The 21250-nt window shown below is 48.0% G+C and overlaps 1 protein-coding gene across 2 annotated transcripts; it reads left to right on the top strand.

The window, feature by feature from the left end:
* The first annotated feature begins 859 nt into the window (after window positions 1-859).
* SMKR1 (small lysine rich protein 1) lies at window positions 860-7494 on the top strand. Of its 2 annotated transcripts, none has more exons than XM_025045830.1 (2): window positions 860-2127; window positions 6820-7494. In XM_025045830.1, the coding sequence occupies exons 1-2, from the start codon at window positions 1990-1992 to the stop codon at window positions 7015-7017; spliced, it is 336 nt and encodes a 111-aa protein (XP_024901598.1). In that variant the 5' UTR covers window positions 860-1989; the 3' UTR covers window positions 7018-7494. The 2 variants fall into 2 exon arrangements, with proteins under 2 accessions (XP_024901598.1, XP_024901599.1); XM_025045831.1 differs by lacking the exon at window positions 860-2127 and adding an exon at window positions 2168-2527.
* Window positions 7495-21250: the final 13756 nt, after the last annotated feature.

The following is a 21250-nucleotide window of genomic DNA, read 5'->3' as shown; positions in this document are numbered from 1 at the left end:
TTTTAAAGTCAACTTTATTGGGGTATAATTTATGTCTAACAAACTATACCCATTTGCAGTGTATAATGAATTTTGTTAAATGTACACATACCTGTGCAGGGCCAGCTTCATGGGCATGTGACCAGTGATCACACAGGGTGCTACTCTCAGAAGGGCCCTGTGTGTGGGGTTTAATGCTTAGAGTTCACAGTCTTGAAATTTTTAATTTATCTTTGAATTTGTATTTTTTAAATGAAGTCTGAGGGGACGACAGATTGTGTGGGAAGAGGGACTTGGAGCATGAACTGCTGAGTCTCATCTGTCACCTCCACACCCCCTAACCTTGATTCCCACTCATTCCACCTCTGCCCCCACTTCGGGGTAAGGCTGGCACCCAGGTCTCAGGGCAGAGCATGCACCCAGCACATTCAGAGAATCTCACCCATCAGGATCCATGTATCAAACACAACCCATCACAGAGGTTGCACTGATTTGGAGGTCACCCATGTGGGGTGGCATCTCATGGGAAGGGAAGATACCTGGAAAGGGGAGTTTTTATAGTTTAGTACCATTGGTGGCATTTTTTCCTGCTTCCCCCTATTTTCATTTTGTACTGATTTAGGCAAATTATGTAGGTAGCTCTGCACTGGTGTAACTAACACCACAGTCAAGATACAGAACATTTCCATCACTCCCAAATCTTCCTCTTAACCCTTTGCAAGGTCAGTCGGCCCCACCACCACCACACGCACACCCTCCATGTCACCCCCCAACCACTGGTCTCCTTTGAGACAGCTGAATTTGAAAACTTGCAGCAGGACTCTGGACCTCCTATCTGGAACTCAGGAAAAGCAGGGCTGGAACAGATTTGGGAGTGACCCCAATAGGGGGTTAACCTGAGAGTCGTGATTACCCAAAGAAATGCGGGGAGTGTGGGCCACATCACCCAGGGATTGAGAGAGGAACCAGTAGAGGAGAGAGCAAACACAGAGGGCGGAATTTACCATATCAAGAGCTTACAGATTCATGAAAAAAACTACCAGACAAATTAAAAGTAGTTGGAACTTGGGTTTGCTTTGTTGATGGAGGATCAGAGAAAGGATTCTGAGAACCTGGTACATCAATACTGGTACATGTACTCCCTGCTTTGGAAGCCGGGTCATCCATCAAAAGAAGGCAAACAAAACTACTTATCCTTGGTTGCAGATCTTTTCAAGACCCCGCCCCTGCTTCCCAGACCAGTTTGTTTTCCTGCCCTTGGCCTGCAATGTCCTGTCCCTGTTTTTGGCATAGCTGACTGCTTTTAAACATCCAAATCTCAGTTTAAATGTCACCTCCTCAGACCATCTCCAATCACCAATCTAAAAGAGCACCAGTCATCACGTCAATTTAATACACCCAGTGTAATGCCTCCTCCTACCCCCACCCCCCAAAAATACCTTTAAGAACAAAGACTTTGCCTCATTCAGGGATGAAATCCCAGGGCCTAGAACTGAAATGCCTGGCACATGGTGGATGCTCAATAAACTGTTGGATAAAAAGGAATAGTCATAAAAAAAGAGAATGAATTGTGGCCTTGCCCTGCAGGGAGGAGGATGTGGGGATGAACCGCAACACTGGGAGCAGAAGTGCACCTACTGCGTCCTTTCTTGCCTAATCCCATGCGGAGTGTAAGAACTTTCAGGCCCTTAATCGCTTGGGGCCCGCTATCAAGCTCTTTTACAAACATTTCTCCATGTTACTCTCACTTCAATCCTCAAAGGAGGATTGTAGAGTCTTCTGCAAGGTCAGCCAGTGACCTTTCTGGCCGAGCTCAGACTCAAACCCGAGTCAGCTCACTCCAAGGCCAATACCACACAGGCCGGAGCACAGCCTGCTCGTTGCGCTGTACCCGCCCTGGTTCGGCCCCTGGCTCTCCCGCTCGAGCCCCGCCGCCCAAAACCCAGACGCCCCAGCGCCGAGCCCGGGTTCCGGGCGCTCACAATCGTCGTCGCCGTAGCGCGAGGTGAAATGGCCCAGCCGGCACCGCACGGCGGGCCGGGAGGAGCGGACGCTACAAGCAAGGCGGGCGCCGGTCCCGGGACACTAGCTGGGCCCGCCGGGCTCCGCCCAACAGCTGGGCGCCAGGCCCCGGTGTCCCGGCAACAGGTAAACACTGCGCGTCCCCGCCCCGCGACGCACCGCCCCGCGTTTGTGCGCGCGGCCCGCCCGCGCGCCCCTTGTCCTTGCGGCGTGTTCGCCGCGAGCCGGGGAGCCGGTGGCCTGGGTGAAGCGGGCGCTCAAGCCCGGCGTGGTGGCAGCTCGGTGACGGGCTGCCCCCTAACCCCGCCGGGTTCCCCGGAGCTTGTCGGCCTTCTTGGAAGCGTGGCGAGGTCCCGGGCCTGCGGCGGTTCTCAGGCGAGTGCGGAGGAGGAAGCCGGGTGCGCGGCAGGAATGGGCGCGGGGGCGCCGCCCCCAGGTGATACCGAGAGCTGGGGTTGGCCTCTTCATTTCGAGACTGTGAACCCATGCCACACGCATCTGCACAACTGAGAAAGGAGTTACCATGGTAATACATGTCTTATTTAAGAGATTCCAAGGCCCTCACTAAATTAATTTCATACCTTCCTGCCGTGTAGAGGCACGCTTTACCGAGATTTGATACCCACGCCACGAGATGGGCGTCTTCATCTCCTCGCGTTGTGGGTGGTGTCCAACCCAGTGATCTGAACACTTGGGGTAAAGACGAGGAGGGAGAGAGGTTCCCCAGGCGGTCTGCACGCGCTGAAGTGGGGACAGCAGCAGCAGAATTAGGCTGAGCCCTCTTATTTTGAGTTGATTGATTTTAGTTCCTTGATTCTCTTGAGCCACTTTCACACACAGAAGATGGGGTCATGTATGAAATAAAGAGAGGCTGGTAACGTAGTGTGGAACCCCTAGGCGCCAGTAAGTGCCAACAGCGACTGGCCAGGCACTCTGCTGCTGTCACCGTTCTGGGTCCCGTGCAGGGTTCTCTGCGGATTAAGTAGAAAGTGAGCTCAGATGTGACCGGGACCACCACCTGCAGAGAGTGAGGCTTTGAAAGAGACCTTTTGTGCGGGGAATTCTGGCATTTTATGCCCAGGAAACCTTGCAAAGCCCTTACTTACTTCTATCTCACCTCCAAGTCGTTAGGTCACAGAGCCCCAGGTTAAACCACTCCACTCTCTGAAAACTTCAAACCTGCATTTCCAACTTCTGCTCAATCTCTCCACCAGAGAGCCTTTTCAAACTGTGTTCAAAATCCAGCTCTCTTAACCACTACTGTCTCTGTTCTCCAATGGTAAGTTCATTTCCTGGCCTCAAACTCTCATCCCTCGTCTAATCTCTTGTCGCCTGCTTCCCATCCTTACTGCCATTGGTCCCGGGACCCTCCTTGCCACCTGCCTGGATTCTGGCAGTAGCCCACGACCTCACTGTCCATGTTATCCAGGGCTCTCCATCTCCTTTGTCTTCCTTCCCTGCCAGTTTGATTGTCCGAGAAGGTATGTCATCTTGTAGGTCCTCAGGGACGTCCATCGTCTGCTCAATTAAGTACCGCTGTGCTTGAGCTTGGCGCTCAGAGTCCTTGATAAAGGGGCCTCAACCTCTTCATCTTTATCTGCCGTTTTATCTCCTCTGCCTTTAAAAAAAAAAAAATTCCCACATTAGACCCACATTCTTCTGGAACACTCCTGTACCAACCCCATTTCCAGCTTTGATCTACTTTTCTTCAAGACAGACCTAGCTCAGAGAAGTACCTCTTGCTAACCAGTTGATCCCTAAGTACTCATAGCCCTCTGCACTTCGGATGCTTTGTTTCGCCTTGGAAAGCCTGGCTCCTCACCCCCCTTAGACTGTAGTATAGAAATGTGTTTAGTAAATCTGTGCTCCTTTTGGTTCTTTACATGTAAAAGCACTAAAATACCTCTTGATTTAAATTAAGTCCTTCCCAGGTTACTGCACAAGGTTGATATTGCCATTTTCTGTCAGGGAACTGAAGCAGAATGGTTTAATAAAGCCATTTAAGCTAATGGTGTCTCACTCCTCCTTGGATAAAGGTCAAACACCTTAGCTTCCAAGGCCTGCAGGCCAGAGCTGCACCTGGCCTACCTTTCCAGCTTCAACAATTCTTCCTGCCACCCCCTCTGCCCCATACCCTGTGGTTTCCTGTGGGCCAGCCACATCGACACTCCACCTTTTTTTTTTCTTTTAGTCCCTTCATCTTGGCATGTTCTCTCTCACCTCAGAGTATTTGCATAGGCCGTTTACTTTAAGAATTCCCTACCCCTTAGGCCACAGGCCACCCTTCAGGAACCCTTCTTCCTTCATATCCCAGAGTAGGTCACTCCCTGCTCGACCTATGTCATCATAATGCCACGTACCCCGGGTTCTTCTTTGACAGCATAGTTAGTGAGTAAATGTGCGGGGCTCGATGCACAGTAGATATTTGTTAAATATTTGGCGAGTGAATGAAGGAGGCATCTTAAAAATCAGAACAGCAGAAATCTACATTTGCTTTTCAAATCTTGGGTCCGCATTGCATCTGAGTTACAATTTATTTGCTCAGCAAATATTTATTCATCTCTACGATGTGCCAGACATTGGTTTAGGTCCTAGGGAGCTCAGCGGTAAACTCTGGTTAGGGAAACCTCTGGTTAGGGAAACATACAATAAATACAAAAACAAAAAATACGCTTTGTGAAGGAGATGGAAAGTGACACTACCGGTAGGATTGTTGGGAGACCGTCTGTAACCCCTCCCCACTTTGCCTGAGATAGTCCCAGGCAGCCACGTGGTCTTCATTAAGGAGTTTAGAGAGTTTCAAGTCCAGGAACAGCCAAGAGCCATAGAGTTATATGAGAACCAACCCAACCAGCTCAGAAACTGAAATTTTTCACTTATTTGTAATAATTTCTTAACAGATTTATTGAAGTATAATTGATGCAAAATAAATTGCACCTATCTAAAATGTACAGTTTGTTAAGTTTGGCACATGTGTGCTCCCATTTAGCCATTATCACAATCAAGATAACATGTCGATCACCCCAGAGTTTCCTTGTGCTCCTGTGTAATCAATCCTTTTCTCTTGCTCCTCCATACACAGCCCCCGACCGCACCCCCTGTCCCAGGCAACCACTGATCTGCCCTGTGTCTGTAGGTTAGTTTATAATTTCTAGGACTTTATATATGTAGAATTACTCAGAATGCATTCTTTTTTGGGGGGAGGGACCTGGCTTCTTTCACTTGTATAATTATTTTGAAATTCATCCATGTTGTAGACTCTCAATAGTTAGTCCATTTTATTGCTGTGTAGTGTTCCAGTGTGTGGCGATACCACAGTTCGCTTGTTTATTATTCACTGATGGACTTTTGGGTTGTTTTCAGTTTTTAGCTATTACAAACAAAAACCACTGTGAACATTCATGTACAAGTCTTTGAATGCACATATGCTTTCATTTCTCTTGGTAGATACCTAGGAGTGGAATGGCTGGATTATATGCTAAGTATGTGTTTAACCTTTTAAAGAAACTGCTGAATTGTTCTCCAAAGCGGCTCTGTCACTTTAGATTCCCACCAGCAATGTATGAGAGTTCTATTTCCTCCATGTTCTCACCATCACTTAGTATGGTCAGTCTCTGTAATGTGAGTCATTCTAACAAATGTGTGCTGGTAGCTCATGGTTTTAATTTCATATCCTTAATGACTTAATGTTGAGTATCTTTTCATGTGCTTATTGGCCATTTGTGTATCTTCTCTGGGGAAGTGTCCAAATCTTTTGACCATTTCTTATTGGGTTATTTTCTCATTATGTTTCAAGAGTTCTTTACCTATTCTAGACATAAGACCTTTATCAGATATATGATTTGCAAATATTTTCTCCCAATCTGCAGCTTGGCTTTTCATTTTCTTAACAATATCTTTTGAAGAGCACAAGTTTTTAATTTTGATGGTGAATTTATCAGTTTATTCCTTCACAGATTGTGAAGTGTGGTCATGGCAAGAACACAGACAGAGCCTGGTAGACCACTTTGCGCTGTGACCTTGCTGAGCCAAATAATACCTACTCCCCTTCAAATATGGCTCTAAGGATTAGCGGCAATAAAGTGATGGCAACAGTCATTTGTTGAGTGCTTGCTTCACGTCAGACGCTGTGCTAAGTGCCTTATATTCATGTCTCAATACTCATGGCTGCTTAATGAGCTAAAGACTACTGTATAACAAGTGCCTAAATATATTTTTGCATCCTGATTATCAAATGTGTTTTCCTTTAAGTTTTATTATGAAAGTTTTCATACATACACAAAAATAGAATAGTAAAATGAATCCCATATATCCCTTCAGAAATTATTAGGATTTTGCCACATTTGTTTCATCTGTTTGTTTGGTTCATTTGTTTGTTTGTTTTTGAAGGGGAGACTGCAGTAGTTTAAAGCAAATCTCAAGCCTTTTTTAATTTCATTCTTACAGATTTTAGCGTGCATCTCTGAAATGTGTAAACATTTTTTTCATGACCTCATAGAATGAATAATTCCTTGATAGTATCAAATATCCCCAGTTGCCTAAAAACTGTCTTTTTGCAGCTTGTTTGTTTGAATCAGAATGCAGACAAGGTCCACTCATTGTATTAGGTTGGGTCTCTTTTAATGTGGAGGTGCTTAATATACATTTGTTGAATTAAATTGCATGTGTCTCCTCCTCCAACTCCATGCAAAAGTTTTCGTTGTTACAAGCTTTTCCTTTTTGGAAGTTTTTTTTCTTAAGTTTAGTAGGTATGTTGAAAATTATGTCGAGGCTATAAAAAGTAATTTTTTGCCCCATGTGTATACTTGTCTTTGAAAGCCAGGTAAAGGGAAAAGAGGAAAAAGCCGGAACTTGCCTCATGGGAAGAAGCAGAAGAAATCCGAAGTGGACATTCTCAGCCCCGCTGCGATGCTGAACCTCTACTACATCGCCCACAACGTGGCCGACTGCCTGCGCATGCGCGGCTTCCGCTGGCCAGGTGCTCCCAAGACAAAGAGAGGGAAAAACAAGACTTAACCGATAGCGTTGGCCAGCATCTCTCTCTTACGGGGACCGGAGCTTGGAGAAATCAGGATCATACAACTATTGCAAGCAAAATGGACTTTACTGAAGACAACGTGGGATGCAAACTTTTCTGTGGTAGTTGATGATAAAGAAATGCATTTTATTTCCTCAGCGCAATCCAGGCGTGGTTAGCCACTTTGGTCTTTCAGAAGTTAAGGGGGAAAAAGAACTAATTCCTACATAGTGTGGTGGAATCGATAGGACTTTAAGAAATTATCATAATCCTGGGTTAGCATTAAACCTTGCTCTCAAAAGGCAGTTCTAGCTTACATGAGTTTTCTTTTGCCAAAGGGGATTTGTTATTTAAAGAAGATGTGGCAAAGAGCACAGGATTTGCATATGAATGTCCCTCTCTTGGGCACTGTTCCCTTTCCTTGTCTTTTACAGAAAAAAAATAATAAATATTTTGTTTCTATAATTTTCTCAGCAGTCTGACTCTTGCCTGATTCTAATTAGCCACAGACACCGGTGGAGACTAAGATCGTCACTACTGCTGTGACCTCATTAGGGCTGACAAGCAGATGATTCAAAGGAGCAGACGGCATTCAGCGGTTGGGGTGCAGGGAAAAGGGAGCAGATCAGCCTCATCCCTCGCCTTTCTATTTCACCTAACTCTTCTCCCTCTTTTTCTGCATCTTCTCCACCCGTTCTGCAGGCTTCCTCCTCAACCTGGCCGACCTCAAGTTATGGAATTGATGCCAGACATTTTCCATGGGCATCTGCTGATATTATAGGATCTTCCTCACTTGGGTGGAGACGCTTAAGAGAGAAAGCTGCAGTTCTTTATCCTTCGCCCCAAAGACCTAAAAGCCCCAAATAGGAAACTTGGAAGGAAAGGCATTTTTTAAGTGTAAACACCATCTCTGGATCACCTAGCATCCCACCCCTGCCTCCTGCTCTCTTCCTGGTACATTTTACCACTTCCCCCACAGCGACGCCTTCGCTGTTGTCTCCATTCACAGCTCTGGTTCCCCTAGGTGGCACCTGTCCAGGGATGCTCTAGTTTGTCTGAATTACTTATAACGGTGCCGCGGGTTGCCTTGCCGGAGTCTCAGAGATTCACGCAGTTGGCTACGGAAGGCTACAACCCAGGCCTCAGGATTTTATAAGTATCGAACAAGACAGGAAATCATGTAGATCTTTGTACTGGAGAAGTAGATGCTCATAACACACGTGAGTTTCTGGGGGACGACATTTGTGTAGCTGTGCTATCTGTGCAGATTCAGGGGAAGCCCTCGCTCCAGTGAAGGTTGGTACCCCCTAACCTGAAGGGAGGCCCTTTCCGCTCTCTGTCTACAGGCTTTGGCCGCAGAGCACCTTCCTCCTCTGTTAGCGACCGCCGGGCTGGATCTAGTGGTTCCGTGAACATGGCAACTGGCTCGGCCCTTCTCAAATTTGAGTGTGCATCATGGTCACCCGGAGGACTGGTCAAAGGGCACATTGCTGGGCCCCACCCAGCAAGAAGGTTTGAGAATTTGTGTTTTCACTAAGCTCCCAAGTTAAACTGCTCTGCTGGACCGCACGCTTGGGGCAGCACCGCTCTAGCTCCTGCTGCCTGACCAGATGCTAAAAGCTTCCTGAGCCTTTGAACTCGTAGGACTTCTGATGCCCTCTGCCTCACTCGGGCTCAGGAGCTTGCATCCGAACCGTTACGTTTATTGGAATGCAGGGGAGGTGGCCCTTGCAGGGCTTCCTTTTGATCTCGCCTGCAGCAGAGATAACATCTTTTAGGGCAGCGGTCCCCAACCTTTTTGGCACCAGGGACCGATGCTTCTATGAGAATCTAGTGCCTGATGATCTGAGGTGGAGCTGAGGCGATGATGCCAGCCCTGGGGAGCGGCTGCAAATACAGATGAAGCTTGGGTTTCTCACCTGCTGCTCATCTCCTGCTCTGTGGCCCGGTTCCTAACAGGCCACGGACTGGTACTGGTCTTCAGCCCAGGGTTTGGGGACCCCTGTTTTAGGCGACATGCCAATCCGCGGACATGCACAGGCTGAGAAGGTTATCTGGAAGTGGGAATGCCTTCTTCTTTTAAGATGGTAAATGATGAGCAGAAAGGATTGTGAGCATTGGAAGAGAAACACTGATCTGATTGGATGGGGCACTGTCTCTGCCTTTACACCCAGTTTTTGGCAGAGCGGTGAAAATCTTTTTGGTACTATACTTGGAACCCTGGAGGGAATTTTGAGAAGTAAATAGCTACAGTTTTTTAGAGAAATAACATTTTTGGTGGAACTCTACATTTAAAACGTCAATAGATTTATCTCATTTTAACAAATTTATTTGGCTTTTACTATATTTGGCACTAGGAGGGTAAGACAGGTTTCTGGCCTTGGGAAAGAGGTTGGTGCCTCATGACCCAGGGCAGTTAAATTTCTACTTCAGCTTCGATAAAGCACATTCCTCACACAACTTAGGAAGGTGATTAAGAGGAGGGTGGGACCGAGAGACCCTAGTAGGAATCTGGAGGGCAGCTAATGAGGAAATAATCCTTGAACCCGGCCGCTGTTATTTCCGCTCAACCCAGATCGGCAAGGATCTGATTCTTCCCGCGGTCGGGGATTCAGCGGGAGCTCACGAGGGAGCCGTGATGGAAAAGTCCACACAGACCCTGCGATGTCTGCAGGAGACGAGGACTGACATGAAGGCGCTCCTCGTGAGGCTTCGGGGCTTTTCGTGAGGATCGGAGCAGGGCCCAGTGGAGTGAGAAAGTGAGAGGGAAAGGACGAGTGACCACAGCAATAGGCAACATGTCCACTGAGGGGAAGGAGAGACTTGGCAGTAGCACGTGGCTAGAGGACATGTTTAGAACGGAAGTGCCCCTTGCACAATTGATGACGTATGATCAAGAAGATAATAACCAGTGTTGGCAAGGATATGGAGAAAATAGGTTCCGATGGGAATGTAAAATGGTGCAGCTGCTGTAGAAAAATTTGGTGGTGCCACCAAATGTTATAAGCAAAGTTACCATATACCCAGCAATTCCACTCCTGGGTGTGTGCCCAGGATATGCCGAGGGTACACATTGTGCTAAGTGAATGAGACCAGTCACAAAGGCCGCATCCTATGTCATTTCATTTATACTAAATGTCCTGAATAGGCAAATCTATAGAGACACTAAATTGGTTGTTGCAGGGGTTGGGAGAGGGGCGATAGGCAGTAACTGCTAAGGGGTAGGGTTCCTCTGTGAGCTGCTAAAAGTGTTCTGGAATTAGTGGTGATGGTTGTACAATTTTGTGACTATATTAAAACCACTGAATCGTGCTCTTTAAATTTAGTATACTAAATTTCATTTAGTATAAATGAAATTTAGTATACTAAATTTATACTAGATTTTATACTAGATTTAAAATTTATACTAGATTTTATGGTATGTGATGACATACCATAAATGACAGCTAGTAAAGGCCTCAAAAGACTGGGAGATAAAGGAGGTGCGGGCAGGTACCAACGGCCAGAGTATGTGCCGCAGCAAAGATGAAGCTGTAGTCAAACACCTACAGCCAGATGCCTGGGGCAGGGAAAACTGGGACCTGCCGGCAAAGCAGGAATAAAGAGGCATAGTGTCCAACCTTCCCGCAGGGGAAGAGGCTGCTAGGGTCTGGACTGCCTCGTCTCCGCTCAAGTTCCAACCACCATCACCTTTTCTACCCACCCACCGTCTCTGGACCTCACCCTCAGCAGGCTGCCTGATCTCCCTATCTGGGTCCGCGTCCCCACCCCACATGTTTTTAATGCAGAGTCCCACCCCTCTTCTGCAAGGACACAGGAAGAGTCCAAAACAGAACCAATTTCTTATTGAAGCAATCCAGCCTTCTCTCTGCAGGTTTCCCCCTGTCCTTTCCCCCAGCCCTGCAAAGCTCCAAGGGACATTTCATCATAGTGACCACCCCGTGACCCTGCATCTTCATTCCTCCAGCCCTGTGGAGCTGACTGCAAAGACATTTAACCTACAGGAAAGAATTCAACCATGCGGGCCCACTCTGCAAGCATGGTCATAGACACAGACACACACAGACACAGACACAGACACAGACACACACTCAGACACACACAGACACACGGACATGGACACAGAGACACAGACACAGACACACACACTCAGACACACAAACAGACACATGGACACGGACACAGACACACAGACACGGACACAGACACACAGACATGGACATAGACACACAGACACACACACACACACAGACTTGGACACAGACACGGACACAGACACAGACACACTCAGGCAGACACGAACATGGACACAGTCACTCAGACACAGACACGGACACAGACATACACACTCAGACACGAACACGGACACACAGACACACACACACACTCAGACATACACAGACACACTCAGACACAGACACAGACACTCACTGGGACACACACACTCAGACACACATAGACACAGAGCTGTCACTGCCCCAGGGAACAGACATACACACTCAGACACGAACACGGACACACACACACACTCAGACATACACAGACACACGGACATGGACACAGAGACACAGACACAGACACACACTCAGACACACACAGACACAGAGCTGTCACTGCCCCAGGGAGAGTGAGACCATAGCCAAGAAGGCAAGAGAAACAAGTTAGTGGAACTTGAAGAGCTGGGAGCTGAATTTTATTTCACATTTGAAAATTAACTCTAATTTTAAACATTTCCGAACCCAAGAGTAGAAAGGAGCGCAACAAACCCCAGCTTCGACCCTGCTCACCGTTAGACTTATTCATTCGTCCATCCCCGCTTTATTTTCCTTTTAGCATTTTAAAGCGAATCACACACATGCCGTTTCACCCCCGAATGCTCCAGTATCTTCGCTATTCCGAACAGGCCATTTTACATTCAAACTCCCACTTCCGGTGCCATCCAACTGCAACTTGAGTCACTCAGTGGCCATCTGTTAAAGGACCCTGTGCCCGAGTTTGAAGCTTTCCATCCTTGCTCCACACCCCTCTGCCACCTTCAAACCCCCTTAAGTGACCTTGAATTTGAAAAGCCATGGCATGACCCTGCCGCCCGTTTCTGCTCGCATTCTATTCCCCTCCTCTTTTTTATTTATTTTTTCCTTTTCCGCCATATTTCCTGAATGCACGGTCAAGCCTATCTTTCCTCTGAACCACCCCAAATCTTTGCTCCAGTCACCAGGGACTTCCTGGTCCCGGGACAGTGGCCTTTTCTCCATCCTCCTTCTGTTCTTGGCTTCGCCCTTCACTAACATGTTTTCAGCCCCTCCCACTGGCAGGTGCGGGGCTGTAGTCCCGGCCTCTGCTCCAGCCTCCTCCAGCCTCCTCTTCCCTTCTCAGGGAAACAGGGTGCTCTCAGGACCCAACACGTCCCCTCAGCTTTCTGCCCCCTCCACCCTCACATGGCCGTCGGGGAGGACTGCACGTGCTGGCCTTCTGAATCCCTTCCCTCCCGTTTCAGAGCATAGAGCCTGCTTCGTTGCTCATCCCTTTAATAATGTACATGGGGGACACTCTGGAAAAACGCACATCGCAAAGAAGACCATTAGAATCACCCTCAAATTAACCCACCTCGAGAGAAGCTCTGCCAACATTTCGGCATAGTTGGTGTATTCTTGGGCTGTTCCCTACATGGCGATATGAATATATCCGCATATATGAAAGAGTGCGTGATTTTGTTCTAGGGCACGTCTTTCTCCTGCACTTTCAAGCTTGCTCTCTCTGCCAGCTCCTTCCCTCAGCCTGGAAAAAGGGAGGCTCTTTCTCTGGGGCTCGCTGAAGTCTGGGGGCAGATTTGAAAGGAGATGTGTGGAACAGCAAAAATGGCACAGTCATTCTTTTATTCATCGAATGGATGTGTGATCGAGGGCCCGTTGTGTGCCAGGCACTGGGGCGACAGCAATGGGGCCCACAGAGGTGTGATTTTGTTACGGAGCCCCAGTCTTGAGGGGGTGGGGGGTGCGTAGTCACTAGTTAGTGCTATGACAACATACACCAGCACTGTCCGACAGAATTTTCTTCAACGATGGAAATGTCCCATAGTTGTGCTGTCCAACATGGTAGCGATGAACCACATGTGGCTACTGAAGAACTGAATATTTTATTTGATGTCGTTGTAATTCATTTAAATTCAAATAGCCACGTGTCGCTAGTGGAGGCTGTTTGGGCAACACGGAATTAAACGTGGAGGGGCTTGACCCAGTTGGGGAGGGGGAGAAGGCAAGTAGATGTCAGCGAGGAAGTGGTGCTGGAGGTGACACCTGCAGAGGAGCCGGCATCCGGACGCATCCCCGTCCGCTGACGAATCCCTAGAGATTTTGTATTCTTGCTGTTTTGTTTTTCTTAAAGAGGGCCCCCAAGCATTAGGCCCCCAAAATCTGAACCTGCCCTTAGAAGACATTGACTAGAGATAAATCAGGCAGGGGCAGAGCGTGCGCAAAGGCAGGAGGGCGCATGGCAGACCAACAAGAACTAAAGGGGGGCATGAGATGAGGACCTCATGGGTCCAACTAGGCCCCTTGGGACCAGGATCCAAGAAGGTGCCAGAGAACTCAGCAGCAGCAGCCCCCTGTGGTGGGACCACCGGTTCTGCCATCTGCTTGCACGTTCTCCTCGCTCTGGGCTCACCTTTTCTCTGCTCCTAAGATCTGCTTACCCTACGTTTCTTCTTTTCCACACCTTCAGCTTGTCGTGATCCCTGCGACTCCAGCTGTACACTGTGATCTCTCTCGACGTTTCCTACATGCCGTGTTCTCTGTGTCTTTACAGAAGAAAGAATCTGATGGAGTCACCTTGTCTGACCATAGACCCGGCTCTGTAGGAGCAGCCAGTGGATGAGCTGTCAGGGTCTGGGATCTCGCACTGGTCCAGTCGGCTGTGCCAAGGGGGTGGTACAGGCAGAAATCACTAAACATGGGCACCAGGGTGATTCTTCATGGTGGGGAGGGGGTCGGTAGTGTGGTTGGCAGGAACGCTTGCTTGCTTTCACTCTAGCTATAATTCCTCCCTTTATGGGCAAGATCCTGGAAAGAATTTACTCACATTTTTTCCTGCACTTCATCACCTTCCTGTCACATGTTTCCTCTCTCACTTTTATTTTTACACCTACTTTACATTTAAAATTTCAAGCCTACAGAGAGGTCAAAAGAAAGTACAATGAACCCCCAGGCCCTTTACCTAGACCAGGCTTCTTAGCCTCGGCATTTTTTTTCAGCATCAGGGTCCGCACAATTCGTTGATGTAGGAGCGTGTCCTGCGCACTGTGGGATATTCAGCAGTGTTTCCTGACCTCTGCCTACCGGATGCTCATAGCGCCCCTCAACCGAGACAATCAAAGATGTCTCCACACATCGCCAAATGTCCCCTGGCAGGCGAAATCACCCCCGGTTGAGAACAATTAACCCAGATTCAGGAAATGATGTTTTGTCTCATTTGCACACACACACACTCTGTGTATAAATATATCCGTATGTAACACATGCATATATTATATACATATATAATACTAATATATACACATACATATAAGCATATGTATACATGCATATCTATTTTTACATACATATAATCCTAGAGAGTAAACAAATGTTACAAAAAATAATGCATATGTACCGCTAAGAAAGAGGGGAAAGAAACCTACCGCCAGTGCCATCAGTCATATGACAGACACATCATATTCAAATGCGGGAAAAAGTGCCTTAGAGTGGTTGGAATTTGGTAATTGCTGAGCCAATGCCTTGTTTTGCCCACGCCCTTCTGCTCGATACTCTCTGCTGTCTTGGCCTCTTTGATGCCATCTCTCCTGGCTCTCCTCCTCTCGCCGGCTGTGCTTCTACATGTTTCACTTCTCCTCTTCCTGTCCACAGGGGGTCCGCTTACATGGCGTCCACAGGATTCTCCCCATGCCGCCCCACCTTGGCTCTGCCCTGCACCACTTCCCTCCTCCATCCCACCCCACCCCTCAGCTGACTGCACCAGGGTTGGTCATCTGGCTGTAAAACATGAGTACGTGAGTCAGACCTTCTCCCTAGGAGATGTGAGATGTCCATGGAAAATTCAGGAAGAGGGCCTGCGGGCACTGGGGAATTGGGGACCAGTGCTCAGAAGAGAGATGTTGGATGGAGTGTAGGTTTCAATGAATTCAACGCAAGCTCCTGGTTGGAACCTAGAGCTGGTCAGGGTAGTGTAAAGAGGTAAGAAAGGAGCACCAAACTAGGAACCTTGGGAACAACCTCCTCTCATTGAAGGCAGAGGGAAGAGGAACTGTCACAGAAGCAGGAGGAGAAGGAGACGGTGAGCAAACCTGGAAGGAAAGGGGCATCCGTGTGGCTGCGTGCTGCAGAGGCGTCAGGGAGGGTAACGGAATGGGAACAGGGACCACGATCTGCTAGACAAGGGGTCCTCCTTGTCTCGGTCTCCTTTACGAAAGAGGAGATGAGAGTAAGCGTATAGGGGAGGAATGAGGAGCTTCAGCTGGTGCACAAACCAAAACAAAACCTCCCGTGGTCAGAATCTGGCTCTGCACCCACCCAACAGGCTGTGGCTGATGCCTCCTTATCACCCCCCGCCTGGGGTGTGAGGGTGCAGTGTGCATTTCTGAGCTGCCCTGAAAGCTCAGAGAAGCCGCCTGCTTGGAGCAGGGTCACTGCCGGGGCCAGGCGCCCCTAGAGGCTGGGCAGCCTTACAGGCAGACCCACTCGCCGCTAGGTTGGGGGTCGGCATCATGTTTTGTCTTGAAGATCAGAGCCAACTTGAGATTGATTTTCTCCTCACCTGTCATGCCTTACCACACACAAATCCTGTGTTGGCCATTGCTCTTTAAAAATACAGATGTGATCCCATTGCTCCTCTGTCTCAAACATTCCCATGGCAACCTGTTGCCCTTGGGATAAAATCAAACTTCTCACCATGGCCCACAAGTGCTGCATGTTCAGCTACAGTTGGTCTCCTGGTGATTTCAACAAGCTCTCCACTTTCTGTCTCCATGGCTGCAGAAAGAATGTCCACTCTGCCTCATGACAGCCTTTCACACCCTTGGAGACAGTTCTTTTTATTATGATTATTCAGATATAATTGACATATTAATTTCAGGTGTACAACATAATGATTCGATATTTGTATACATTGCGAAATGACACCCACAAGAAGTCTAGTTAACATCTGTCCCCATATGTAATTACACATTTTTTCTTGTGATAAAGAAGGTTCTTTGTGGGAAGGAACATCTGTTCTTCTGTACGCCAAACACCCCAGTCCCTCCAACTACTTTTCACTTGACATGATCCTTCTTGGTCACCCTTTCCTGGATGTCACCAGTTTGCCATTGCCCCTGTGGCTAAGGTGGGGCACCCACATTTCACAGCCCAGTGAGGCTCTTGCCTCCTGAAATCTGGACGTTAGAACATCCTTCCAGGCCAAGCTGACATGAGGCTTTTGGACTAGATCTGTTTTTCATTTAAATAGCTCAAGGCCTAGCGCAGCCACCGTGGAAAACAGTTCGGTGGCTCCTCAAAAAGTTAAACGTAAAATCGCCATCTGACCGAGCAATGCCACTTCTAGGTATGTACCCAAAAGGAGTGAAAGCAGGGAGCCAGGTCCTCGGACACCAATGCACACAGCAGCACGACCCACAGTAGCCAAAAGGTGGAAACATGGACGAACCAGACGCGGTCTTTACATGCAATGGAACATTATTCAGCCTGAAAAGGAAGGGAATTCTGACAGGTGCTACAACATGCATGAACCTTGGAAACATTATGCTAAGTGAAATAAGCCAGTCGCAAAAGTCCGAATGTCGTATGAGTCATTTATACACATTATCTAGAGTAGGTAAATTCATAGAGGAAGCACGTAGAATGGTGGGTACCAGGGGCTGAGGGGAGGGTGGAATGGGAAGTCATTGTTTAATGAGTATAGAGATTCTTTTTGGGATGGTGAAAAAGTTCTAAATGGATAATTGCGATGATTTATAATCTTATGAATGTACTTAATGCCACTAAATTATACAATTAAAATGGTTAAAGTTATAGATTTTGTGTTATATATATTTTACCATCGTTTAAAAAATATAAATTCAGTCAATCAATCGATTGAGGCTTTTTCCTTTGTTCTTGATCTCCGGCAGAGGGGGGAGGGGGAGGACAGCATGTGCAGGGCAAACCCCCCTCCCCCCACCTCCGAGGCTTCCTCTCTCCAGTTGGACAGTGAGAAGTGGGGACATGAAGGAAGGGGACATTCTCAGAAAGATGGGGACCCCCCTCCAGTACTCCTCCCTCACCCGGCTCTCTTCCTCTGCACACGACCTTATTTCTCACCTTTTCCTTGAGATGTAGAGAAAACAGTGCTCTCTCTATCCTCTGTCCAACTCACCCGCAGGCCTCCGAGCCACAGCGCACACTACACGTGCCACCAGACCGCCTACCCTTATCCCTCCGCCCGCCTCCGCCCACTCCCAACAGAAAACACTTCGCGCGGGCCTCGCTTGCCGTCTCTGGTTTGGAGTATGCATTCCTACCTACTCTCTGTTTTGCACCGTGGATCTGTTACTCCGTAAACAGCTTTCCCCGGTTATTTCAACCTTGTGTTTTCCCTCCCGGACTAGGATGTAAAATGCATTAACGATAAATGAGGCAGAAAAGCTGTGAATGAGGGGGTTAGCGCGTAGCAACCTCAGCGCAAGGAACGCGTGCAAGGCCAGGAGGCTGTGCAGACTGAGGTCCAGCACCTCGTGCGCGTCAGGCCGCTGACCCCGCCACTGTCCCTGCTGCTGTCCCTCAAACTTCCTCTTCTTGGGCCTCCTGGTCCCTGGCTCTGGGGCACCAGTCACCATTATATTAAGCATAGTTATATTTACCACAAATAGGTCACCAGGAGAGCTATGAACAGCAGTGTCCATGCATCTGGGTCCACCATTGGCTGTGAGAGTTGAATTGTCCAGTGCCACTTGGTTCCTTCTCTGTCCCCCCATGTCCTTCAGCCTTTAACCCCTTGGCAGTCCGTGGGCATCTGTTTTTCTGTAAGATTGCTGAGCTCCATCCACACTGCTGAAGTCAGCCTCCAAGAGCCCAAGGTGACAATGGCAGCCTGTTGCTGCAGTACAGCCATGCCGTGTGTGTGTGTGTGTGTGTGTGTGGTGTCTTGTTAGGATTAAATGAGATAATACATGTCACATGTTTAGCCTAGTGCCTAGCATGTGGTAAGTGCATAGAACATGTGAGTTATATCAATAGGATTAATTAAAGAATGTGTCATTGACACAGCCTGCTATTCAGACTATGGAATTAGTTTCTTCCTACCTTCAAGTTTGTTCCCACACGCAAATCCTCTGAAATTAACTATTTTAAATTCTCAGCTGCAACTTAATTCTGTACATCCAAGTGGAAAGCTTAACGTCAAATCAATTAACAAATAAGACCATGCAGAGAGTTCTGAAGAAGCATGCATTATGTCCTTGAACTCAAAGAACTCACATTTTTCAAAATTCAGTTTTGAAAGAAAGAATAAATGCAGAGACCTTGGGCCTGAAATAGCAGGGGACCCCCGGTCAGTTGACACTGCTCTGTTGCTAGTGGGTCGCGGGGTCAGGCAGGGAGAGCAGAGCACAGCGTAGCTCAGAGCACGATTGCACTTGTATGGCAGGAGTGACAAATTTGTCTTTAAGGCGAAGGGCGTTTAAAACTCATTTGAAACAAATAATAAAATAAAATGAAATGCAAAGATATCCCTAGTTGACTCACTTAAGAGTGGCAAGAGAGCAACTGAATCTTTCAAAAATATATATATACTTTTTCTTCAAAATAAAATTCAGAGAACAAATAAAGTGAAACTCTAGTGGTTTCTAGGTCCCACTGGCCAAAGACTTCACATTTCATTTTTACACTTCCCGAGCTCTGCTCAGGCTGTCCCTTTCGTTGTGGATTTGTTTTTCACAAGACACAGAGATAAGCACCACAAGATTTGCTGCGTTTAAAACCACCCCCGTTCTCATGGTAACTGATGGTCCATCAGCACCAAAATACACGAAGGCGCCAGGGCAGCAAGAAGATGTTACTACGACAACTGGAATTTGGAGAGTACATTTTTAAAGAAGTGTGGGAGGGTTTAACTTCACTGTCTTCAAGAAAGCAGGGTAGGATGAGTCAGGCATTTCAGAAAACAGGAGAGGTCTGGGGTCCGAGGTCTGGGCTCACATGGCTCACCAGGTCACAGCATTGGCTGGGAGATGGGTGACGAGGGGGTGTTGACTACACAATTTTGTGGAATTGCCTCAGTGAAATGTTGCTCTCGTCAGAAATTATACAAAGACATCTTTTTGTGTTGGGAGTAGATAGGGTAAAGGATGGAGTATTAGAGGAGATGAATTAGATGTTTAGCCTTCACGGAATGTATAGATAGAAAGATGACAAGGACAAGTCAGCTTGCTTTAAAAAGTCTTCATTCTTAAATAGGTAAATAAGTAAATGGTCCATCCTCCACAATTTGGATTGTATAGGCACTACTAGGAACTTGAAAAGGATATGACATTTACATTTTTCTCTGAGGATATGAATTTGTTTCTCCTCCTGGACCTAACAAAGCTGAAAATAGTGTCTTTGTCTTGTGTGTACTGAACATCTCTAACTTCGGAACTGGGCTACGGAAGGTCTGTGGACACAGCGGAAGGGTGCCCACCCACTGCGTATGGCGCCAGAAAGAGCTTCTCACAGCCTGGGACAGGTCCCTGTGTCCTGGGGCCCTTGTAGCCCACCTCCAGGCATTAAGTGACGGAGGCCCACCCAGCCTAGCAGGCCTCCCACGTAATGGCGTCGGTTTCCACCTGCCTGGAGTGATTCGGTATTGTCCCAGAGTCTCCCTACTGTTACCTGAAATCGCTAAGACCGTTTCTTTGTTTGGTCTTGCTATCTCTACAATTTACTATGGAGGTCTGGGTGGAGCTAGGAAATTCGAGTTTTCCTGCCTGCCCTGGGCGAGCCTCTGAGGCAGGAGTTGTGCAGCTCACAGAGCGAGACGCCTTAGTAGAGAAGCTTCTGTAAGCAATTTGTTTAATTTTCCCACTAATCCTCTCAGGCTCAGAGGGGTGAAGTAAGTCACTCACGGCCACACAGCAGTAACTGACGAAGTGAAGTTCAAGCCAGGTCTAACTCCAGAGTCCAAGCTCTAGTCCACCCCATACTGCATCCCAGGGAGAGGGGGACAGCCTCAGTTTTCACAGGCCGATGGCTGAACGTGGTTGTTGACCAAACCTGGGGGCATCCTGCTTTCGGGTCACTATTTCGTCTCTCCTGTCCCACCTCACCGAGTGGGGTGCACGGAGAGGTTATAGACCCTGCAACAACTTGCCGTCGCTCTGGCACATTCTGACATTCTGCTTTTTATTTTCTGTATTTTGTGATGTTTCGACATCGTGGGGCCTTGCAGGCCCAGGGAGGGACTACTGCTCCCATGATTAACTAATTTCTGGAGATAGGAAACAGCCTGCCTGTGAGCGCCCCTGTGGTATGCAAACTGACCGATCTCCATGCCATTTATCTCCCTTTACCAGCTTGCCACAGTCTGGAACTCTGTCCCCCTACCCTAAGTCACCCTACGGCCAGATATCAGACAAGTAGGGACTAGTCCTCCAGCCAGTGCCCACTGAAATGACCCAAACTATCCCACCCCAAGCCTGCCCAGCTTGCCCACCCTGCCCTGCCTGACCTTTCCCCGAAAACCACAACCAGGGATCCGGCCATGCTTTCTGCTCCCGCCCAATCGGCCCTGGTGCCTGCCTGTGAGCCCCTGCCTGGCGTGGCCCCTTTGCTTGGGGACTGTGAGTGACAAACTTTTACCAATGGCAGTTGTCTCCTAAACTGTTGGCCAGCATACCAGAATTAAAAAAAAAAAAATTCCAAGTTTATTTTAAAACATAGGAAAGAGAAAAAATGGAGAGGTGAGGGTGGGTACTCCCTTTAGACACCTCCCCTCACTTATAGAAAGACGTCCTCCTCGTCACCCGAGGAGCCTTCTGCTGCCTCCCTTCCTCTTGCATTACGGCTCCTTCCTCCTCTCTAGTTCCCGCCTCTTCCACTCTCTCTCCTAAAGCCCAAAGGCCAGGTCCGGGCTCAGGGAGATTGAGGACATGACCTTGACCTCGTTTCCTCTATTTCCTTTTTCTCTCACATCAGCACCGACTTGAATCTACCAAAGCTCTGGGGAAAC

This window comes from Pteropus alecto, unplaced genomic scaffold (assembly GCF_000325575.1).
Source record: "Pteropus alecto unplaced genomic scaffold, ASM32557v1 scaffold22, whole genome shotgun sequence".
Lineage (NCBI taxonomy): Eukaryota > Metazoa > Chordata > Mammalia > Chiroptera > Pteropodidae > Pteropus > Pteropus alecto.
Note: the sequence above shows the minus strand (reverse complement) of the source record. Positions and strands in the feature narration are given on the sequence as shown.